Here is a 10074-nt window from a genome sequence, read left to right on the forward strand (position 1 = left end):
GCCTTGTACGATTATGATTGTTCCTGAAATAAAAATTTAAAAATGAACATGATTGGTACATTTCATAATAAAATATTATCTTTTCTAACGTATTTTGTAATTTGGTCTCTTTCAAAAGTACCTTATTACATCTTAAAATTATTGATGGTACATTCTATAAAAATCGGTTTACGCCCAGTTTGAACAATGGGACCACAATGACACGGTCATGATGGTGGGAGTGCTCGTTCTCAATAATTATACTATTGTTTTGTATTCAATGAAAAAAACATAATATCAAAATTCACCAATAACACATCACCATATAAACCACTGCCCAATCAAATGGATCTTTATATCAATAGTCAATATGTATAATCAATTTCATTTGATAAAAAGCAGTCGCTACTTCAGCGATTGAATTTTAGAATACACCTTTATCGATTGATGTTACAATTCCACAGAAAATTACAATCTTTTGTTCCAGTTTCTATGCATCAATTTTCTGGCCTAGTTCTTCTTTTGGGTAGATTATTATTTTTATGAAAACAGCGTTTCATCCAATCGTATTTTTACATTATAGGATTGCCATTGTCAGACAGGTCTTTTGTTGTAGCAACAAACAATATTCATTTGCCTGATGTTCTGAATGTAAAGTCTGCACAAAAGTAACGCAGCTGTTATAGCTTCAGAACTATTAATTGTATTCACAATGTTTTGACATAGAACGAAGGATGTTTTATTTACGCGTATTTTGATACCCCATTTGTCCACCGCCGTTCAATATTAACAACACAGTAGTGCTGTTAAAGTAAAATACCCGAATTTAAAAGTGGCAGTTTACAGCGGTCAATGGTTATTATGCAAGCATTGTAGCACGTAAAGCTCGCCCTTACTTTCGCGCTGACTACAAATCAATACAAATAGCTGCTACTTTTAAATTCGGGTATTTTTCTTTCTAAACACTGTGTTGTTAATATCGAACAAAATTGGATAAATGGTAAATACGACGTACACCATCCTTTGTTCTATGTCAAAACATTGTGAATACAAATAATAGATCTGAAGCTATAGGTGTATCTATAACAGCTGCGTTACTTTTTGTGCAGACTTTATTATGTAGAATTAGATTCTTCGTTCTTTCATAATTTAGCTCAATTTTACTTTATGTTTATCACTCACGCGACAGCTATTTCAAATGCTTTCTTACTCTATGAAGGAAGACATTGGTAGGGTTCATTCCTCAGTTCCTGATAGACCCACTTTCACAAATCGACAGTGCGTATTATTCCCTTGATTAACGTTTGGCCTACTTTTACGAAGTGCAACTTGGAAGGAGTCATCCTTTCAAGAGGAAAGATTAAATAATCAAAACGATTTCAGATATCGTTAACATGTAGTGTGGTGCACAGCTTATTTGCTAACCTATAAACATGATAAATTTAAATGTTAAGAAATGAGGTACATTCTAGCGGTACCTCTTTTCTTATCATAAATAACGTACCGCTTGTCTTTAGTCACTGGATTCTTTGCCCCTATAATATACATAGCTTTTGTTACCAGTGTGTTATTATTTGTTGAGAAAAATGCAAAAGTAGTCACAAATTTATCAAGGGGTTTAGTACCACCTTAAGCTTACGAAGTATAACATTTTGAAAGGATCTCAGTGTTATTGAGTTTATTAATCTGCTCAAGTATTTCACTGATATTTTAGCGCATAGTTGTTTCAAAACGCCATGAAAAGTTTAGTGACCACCGCCTTCCATTTTTAGGGCTTACCCCAAATGTAAATCAGTGCCATTCTCTCTGCATTAGGCTATTACGCTCAAATTGATAATACGGGAATTAATTGTTAAACAAACAAATTCAGAAAAACACAACTTTCTCTGTGAGAATTGTTTTTAAGTACACAAGTCTCCACGTACATATATGACAGCCAGTGAAAAATATTTCACTGACCATCCAAGATTTGAACCTGGGACCTTCGGATCACCAGACCAATGATCTACCGACTGAGCTAATGAGTCCGATGGAGAAGAGCAGAGACGTTATTATCTAGGTCTTCAGTATGTTGGTAAAACATCGGTCCAGTGATCCAAAGCTCCCAGGTTAAAATCCTGGATGGTCAGTAAAATGTTGTTGTCACTGACTATCATTTATGTATATAGCTCTTTAGTGCAACTTTTGAAAATGCATCTTTTACATTCAAGGAGTCACCATTGCTCCAAACTTTGAGCTATCCAGACAAATGAGACATCAAAATTTGCAGAATTAACCTGTGTTTGTTTGTGCTATTTCAGTTTTTAAATTTGATGCATAGAATTTGAGTTTTATCTCGTAATAAAGGGGGTAATTACTTTTTGGTAGGCGTTTAATAGCATGGCGGTCATTGATTTAATTTCCCACATAGTTACTTTTTTTTTCTATAACTTAACTTTCCCTCTTTTCTGATTAATTTGTTGCGTTTTCTTTAAATAACATTTGTAACAAGCATCCAAATGTGTTCCATTTCCTGTCTTAATGCGCGCAATTTTGTGAAGTGTTTCTGCAAATAGACTGTGTGTATTATTGTAATGTACAAAGTACAGCAAAGCATCAATATCAGACGTGGATGTAGAAACATATGTAGTCCACCAAGTAGCTTATCCGGTATTCGGTTGCAAAGCAATACCGTAAAACCCCGTCTACAAGCATATATAGTGTTTTTTATAAAAGCTTAATTAATTCGAAGCAAGCGTTAATATACCAATACAATAGATCGGTCTTAAAATAATACTTGTTTGTATATGCTTGGATCCGTAATTTATTTGCTCAAACTCCATAATGGCGACTGGATTAATGTAGCTTTCATCAGAAGCACACTATATGCTTGTAGACGGGGTTTTACGGTATTTTATAATCTCTAGTGTATTTGGCACTGATGATGTCATCTGTAAATTGTCTTCAATCATCTTCAAGTTTTTCATTACGTTTCACTACCTACACAGAGAATTGATCAAACATTGAATTCCCTCCTAAGGTTTGTATCTGTCAATGAGTTGACCAGATCATAAGGATGTCATTATAGCTAGAGGCAGTATATAACGCAAATGGGTCAATGAGTTACATACATAAAAATGACCTTGTGTGGTATTTGGTTCCAAGGAAGTGAGTTTTGCCTGAGGCAATTTGTGGTTAAATGTTGATCCCTCACTACAAGAGTTATTACCGTCGATTTGGTTGAAAAAGGAGGTGAGACATGATCAAGTATCTCCAGGTAACAAAATGTAATGTGATAAGGAGAATCTATTTTTGTCATTTATAAATAACAATTTCTTATGGTGGCTGACTAGCTTGTCGTTTAAAAACTATTAATTGGAATACACAGTTTAACATTAGAAAAAGGAAAAATGATAAAGTAACTTCTTAAGTGCTTCGGGAGCAGCGTGGCACACTGGTTAAGGTCTTTGCCTTTGGTGCGAGAGGTCCCAGGTTCATTTCCCCGCAGGACCTAAAAATAATATCCGCTCTCCCCGATTGTCGGCTACACTTGCCTGTCCTGTAAAAAGAACCCCGACCGGCTATTTACGGCGACCCCCTTCGTTCACCAGGTCACTTGTGCCTGGCCGAAGTTTCGTCAGCGTTATTTCATAGATTTCAGCTGTTAATGCCTAGATATGCCTGATATAAAATAAAGTGTATTCAGCGGTTTTTGCAAGACAGGAAGATTTGGAGTGCCATCACAGTTCGAGGACAGCACGCAACATGGGCAGAAAGGTAGGTAGCAGTTTTTCTTTTTCCATATAAATCTGTCTTTTTCGCACATCTTTCGCTCTCAGTTTCACCAAAATAAGTTTTGCTTGTAATTAAACCGCATATTAACTCCACAACATAATTATTATGTTCTTTCAAAAAATAGTCTTAAATTATTTTTTTAAATTTCTTATGGTCCAGGGCAAAAACTACTAAAACCTACTGATATTTTTTACTGTTAACTCAAGAACCTTATCGTGTACCATCAAATTCTAAAATGCAAATAGTGTTGAAAAACACTTTCCAACAGTAATTGATCCCAATCTAACAGATATAAACACCTAAATAAATGTTTAATTATAAATGCTAATAACCCTACGAATTTTAATCTTAAAGGAGTATTTCGTGATCCTAGCATCCTCTTTTTATGACATTTTTCGGTAGATATCCACGAAAAAAGCTTATTTCCAATATTTCAGTTGATTCCGATTTTGCGTTTGCGCTTCATGCATGACTATTACACAGCTCCATAGACAATGTGTTGTAATTTCGTTCTGCTATACCAGAACGAAATTCAAATTTCACGATATCTTTGCTCAACGAATTAATCTGCAAGAAATTCTGTGTACATAAACATTATGTAGCCAGAGGTTTTCAGTGATATAAAAATCTCAACTTTTTTTTGAGAAAAGTGGAAGATGATGCTGTTGATCACGAAATGTCCTTTTAAGATCTTAAGACTTTGATGTTATCAAAAGATTATTTAATCTCTGCGTGTAATCTCTGTGATGCCATCGTCCTCGTAATTGCTAAATAATTTGACCGATGTGAAACTCAAGACATAAGAATATTTTCATCATTTTCCATGATTGATTTTTCTTAATTCTCTTCCCTATCTCTCTATGCCATCCTCGTCCACGTAATTATTTGAGTATTTGACCCAATGTAAAACTCATTACGCGCAATCAATACATTCTTATTTATCTTGTACTGTCAGCCTATATATAGTAGCTGCATATTTATTTTTAGAATTAGCTCTCATCTTTTGTCTCCTTCCTTTAATTTTTTCTTCAGCTTATACAAACATCTTGCCAACCTTGGATGTACCTGCTATTAATCAATTAAAATCAAAGAATGACGTTTTGAAAGATAACTACGCTATCGACGTGCAGATTGCCCTTCTATCTTCGTGACTAAGGCATCCCTCGAGATGGAATTCGCCTTTGTGGTTATATCAAAACACCATAAAGTACTGAGGAAATGTTGCTCTTTGTATTCTAAATGAAGGATTGTACCTGTAAGAGAGCCACAAAAATCTCTAAGAATATGGCTTAGTGCCGCGTTGCCTGGTAACTGATACTCTCAGACTGGACTCGTACAATGTTCTAACGGCGTCATTCCTGCATTGAGAGACCAATATGAAATCTGGGTTTGCGTCATGTAATAAGACTTATTTATTCCTCTCATGACGAACAAGTGGAAATGTAGCTCATATTACATAAAGTCGCTATGTAAACGATATAACTACCGAGTGCTAAGAATTTATTTTTACCGTTATTACCTCTTTCAAAGCCTAGCCTACAAAGAATGATCGTTCAATCAGTTTGCCGTTCAATCATTTTTATATGAAAACGTTAAGGTTGACCTAAAAACAATCATCAAGCCGATCATCAACATCGCTTTATTTCTGAGAGCTGAGTATTCAATGTTTTGCAGATGACATCTCGTAATCATCGAGCAAAATCAGAACAAAGTACTCCTGGAATATGGTGAACAATCACCGATCTTTTCTGGCTGAGCAGAGCCAATGCTATTTACCATTAAAAGTAGTAAGTTCTATGATTATGTGAGAAAATTCTCTTGAAAAATATCTTGACACCTTTACTAGCATATTATATATCAAGTACAACATTAGGTCACTTGAAGGAGCGAGTACAACATTAGGTCACTTGAAGGAGCGAGAAGCCTAGTTAACCGCAATGATATTACCCGATTTAGAATGCAAGCATGCAAGCGAGAATGAATTCTCTATAAAATAAAGCAAATTACGAAAATAAATATCTTGACACCTTTACTAGCATATTACATATCAAGTACAACATTAGATCACTTGGAGGAGCGGGAAGCCTAGTTAACCGCAATGATATTACCCGATTTAGAATGCAAGCATGCAAGCGAGAATGAATTCTCTATAAAATAAAACGAATTACGAAAATAACACATCCGCTCTGCTTCAGACACTAGTGTTATTATGACGTGCCTAGATATTTTTACGTAGGTTGCAGTGCCACTTGTTCGTCGGTGGTGTATCTCCAGCTTGCTTGCTTTATTTATCTGCTGGCGGCGCTGAGTAACACATCGTGAGAATTTCACTCAGCTCGTGTATGTGTGTCGATGTGCCAACATATTCAACGAGAACTCTGTTGCGGCAGTATATACTGTGAGTGTGTGTATTACGTTATAAGGAACGTCACTTGAACTTCATCAACTTATATTTTACATAAAAAGCATTTGATTGGATTTATTCTACTGAATCGACAAGAGATTTAAGGAAAAATAGCTTTAACGATAGGTCTTCAGAACGAGTGCTACGAAAAAGACCATGCGTCTCGGCGTCTCGAATTAAACACAACATTTCAAAAACCTTCAATTCACCGCTTCAATTTCAAGTTGGCTTTACATGCTCCGTTCATCAAGCACCCTGATCACGTTTTAGGGCTCTCAACCATGACCGCTATTTTCATTTCCTCGAGGTGTGAAATTTATACTTCGCTTGCTACAATACTGTTTCCAGGTTTTGACTCTTTCATCACGTCTGCTATTGTGCTCTATGCGTTAATGTAAAGACACAGTTTCGCTGTAATTGTCCACAAATTTTATCTGGTGTTTCTTCTGTAAATGTAGTAAGAACTACAGTACTGGTTGGTGGGCTGGTTGGTACACGGTGTAAACCTTTTGAATGCAGATTTAAGAAAACAACACGAAAATATGCGATGTTTTCTGCATTAATTTCATCAATTTTCGATGTCGTCGGTAATAACAGTGCAAGATATAGGGAACACAGATGCTATTGAACGATGTGAACAGTGCATGGCAAGTGGATTTCTTCACAAAAATACGTCTTTTACGTAAATTATGTTTAATCTACTTCTACTTTAATCTGCGAACTATATATAACATGTATGTTCAAGTATAAAAAAACTATTTTGTCACCTTGTTTTGACAAACAATTTTTGCTGTGCAGTTGGATGGCCTTTTCTGTTTGTTATTGTATGGTTGAATTCCGATAGATACAATAAATGTGTGCATGAATTGCTTGATACAGAATACGACCACAACGTGATCATTAGTACCAGACTATTTTATGGATTCGGCAACATTTATTCCCGCCAAATTTGTGTGTGATTATTGTGTGTGAATTTACGTTATGCTTTTGACCGCTCGTCCAACGACAATGGTATCTTATGCCAAACCTGCACGTGTACTTGGAGAGACAGCGTTGATCTTATCCGAAGGAAGTGCTCTTATGAAAGCATGTTGGCTTGGGAGGTTAAGACTCGCGAGACTTCTGATAGAAGGTGGAACTGATTCCAATAAGACAACGCATGAAGGTAGGACAGCTTTAATGGCGTCGTGTATGACAACGTACAGAGACTCTCAAACGACGCCAAAACTGACGATGGTGAAATTTTTATTACGACACAAGGCAGATCCAAATATGCAAGATAAATATGGTAAAACTGCACTAATGTACGCGTGTATTGAAAATGCCGGTGTTGAGGTGGTATCAGTTTTACTAGAATATGATGCTGATCCCAGGACTACGGATAAAAGAGGATCATCGGCTTTAGTATACGCAATTAATGCTGGCGATTCTGCCATCTTAACTTTGTTAATTGCAGCCTGTAGGCAAAAAGGTCGAGATGTTATTATTATTACAACAAAAGATGTAGGTGTAAGAACAAGAGAAACCAAACAATATTTAGGAGTACCTCCAGTGTTGCCAGGAAGTCCTCCATTCTACCAATGCATTACACCGTCAGATATTGAATTCAAGACGTCTCTCAAATCAGATGATGTGAAACAGGAATTTAAACAAGGAGAGGACAACATCGCTAGTCCGTTTTCAATAGCTGTGCCTAACTTGTCGGCGCGACGTCAAAGTTTACCCGCACCAACAATGTCAGCAACAACACCTAGTGACACGAGTTTACATACACCCGCATTGTCAACAATAACAGCCAGTGACACAAGTGTTGAGTTAGACTGCTGGAATCGTCTTGGTTCTCGCGAAGGTTCTCCTATTGGATCTCCAAGAAGCGGTTCCCCAAATACGAAACGCACACCATCACCTCAATTGGGTAAGATGCCTAAAGAACTAACCCCTGATCAATCTTCATTGTACAAGCGTCGACATGATGGCCGTGGTAAAGAAAACAATAATAATAATAATACGGTGCCTAGTTTAGAACTCTTACAAGTAAGTCAACCAAATTCGCCTGAAGAAGCTAATGATGAAGATCAGACTGAGCATTTGTATATTGAAGCTCCTCCGCAAAGACGTACACCAATATTAAACATATCTTGTCCCGATAAAAGCCCAAGCCCTCCGCGTATCAGAAAGGCTTTGATACGAAGGCAGAGTGCAGATATCATTCGATTTAGGACAATGCTTCACGATATTGAAGAAAATTCCCATGGGTTATCAAATTCACATCGCCTTCACAAACGCTTTCCCTTATCTGAAGGTTGTTCTCCGGAAGAATCACAATCAGTTACACCAGTGGCTACTCCTCTATTAGAACACAAAGAAATAAAACTTCCGGCAATTGAATCATCTAAGAAACCAAAGAATGCAAAACGGAAGAAATCTCTACCACGAATGCCTCCACCACTACGCAAGAGTCAGACAGTACACAATATTCAGCTTCCTTTAGGGCTATTAAAGGCTAACGAAGAGGAATTATGTACCTCGGCGCGAAGTTGCCCAGATGATCTTGACGCACAAAGTCCGCGTAGTGTTTCCGCAATTGAAAATGGACATCTTCCCCTAAGTGCTGTACATAATCCTCGAAGTCCTCCGAGCAGTCGGAAATTCGACGATCCCCGTAAGAGACGAATGATTCAAAGACGTGACTCAATGCCACAGCTACTCAACGATAAACTCTCGCGTCAAAGACCAGGTACTCTTCCTCAACTGAAAGTGAATCCCAATCCACCTATACCTAATATTGGTAGCCGGTTTGATAGACCACCTGTTTTAAAGCGACAAACGTCGGACGTGAGTAATATGTCTATTGCAAAAGCTGCTGCCGAGGGTGTCTCAAGTGTATCGGCTACTTTTGATAGAAGAAGAATGTCAATGCAAGTTGACGATATGCGAAAAGTGATGGATTCTATGAAGGCGATGGCATTGAATAATAACTGTGTAGCTAAACCACAAATTCAGAATCATGTTGTCAACAACAATGATTTAACGGTTAAGAAAGAGTTAATTTTGACTAAAAGTTTATAAAACAGTAGTATTATACGCGCATACCATATAAAACATTTTGTTGATGGTGCTGAATTATTGGTCTGATTGAGTTATTCCAGTTGAAATCCACACTACCCCTGTGGAAGATTTTGGAAATATCTGCCACAGGTTGATTAAGTTTTTTTTTAATGTAATTGGTCAGGGTTAATCGTTTTAAATTTTGAAACCCATACTCCCCTGTATTATGGCTTTACCTATATCTCATAACTGGAGTGAGTATTTCAAATGGAAGTATTTCAATTGTCTATTCTATTCAAAACTAATACTCCTCTGTGGAAGACTTTAGCTAAATCTTCCACAGGGGTAGTGTGGATTTTATACCTGAAAATATACATATTATTTGTATAAAAATGCGATCCTTTATAACTTCGTCTATGTTCTGACCATAAGAGGTGATATCTCGTGAGTAAAACATTCGACTGACTTGGATTTCATGCTGATCAGGTAGCAATTCGCCGTAGAAGTGACGTAATAATCGGATTAACTACCTTGGCAATAGATGAATACAATTTTTGAGTAGATCGCCCTGCACTATAGGTAGATTGCACTAATCACCTGTGTATGTCAGCAAACATAGATTGATACTAAGATACTAATCTTACAGTACAGGTGCGAGTGATTAGCCTTTCTTTGACATCTATGGTTCAATGCATAGGTACCGCGTTAACGTTGTAGTGTAGGGCGATATATTGTTTGTTTGTTTGTTTGTTTTTTATTAGGCAATATCATTAGAATACAAAAACAAATTATAGAGACAGAAAAATCATTACAAAGTACATCAATGTGACAAATTATTTAAAGCTTAAATTAATCAGCCACAAAGCCAT

The 10074-nt window shown here is 36.7% G+C and overlaps 1 protein-coding gene across 1 annotated transcript; it reads left to right on the top strand.

Annotated features, from left to right (window-relative positions):
- The first annotated feature begins 7054 nt into the window (after positions 1 to 7054).
- LOC140141792 (uncharacterized) lies at positions 7055 to 9558 on the top strand. Its single transcript, XM_072163655.1, has one exon. The coding sequence runs from the start codon at positions 7139 to 7141 to the stop codon at positions 9224 to 9226; it is 2088 nt and encodes a 695-aa protein (XP_072019756.1). The 5' UTR covers positions 7055 to 7138; the 3' UTR covers positions 9227 to 9558.
- Positions 9559 to 10074: the final 516 nt, after the last annotated feature.

Source organism: Amphiura filiformis, chromosome 20 (assembly GCF_039555335.1).
Source record: "Amphiura filiformis chromosome 20, Afil_fr2py, whole genome shotgun sequence".
Classification (NCBI taxonomy): domain Eukaryota; kingdom Metazoa; phylum Echinodermata; class Ophiuroidea; order Amphilepidida; family Amphiuridae; genus Amphiura; species Amphiura filiformis.

Bases quoted from the DNA above. Each gene is read 5' to 3' on its own strand.
- LOC140141792 (XM_072163655.1), top strand. From the start codon at position 7,139: ATGCTTTTGACCGCTCGTCCAACGACAATGGTATCTTATGCCAAACCT.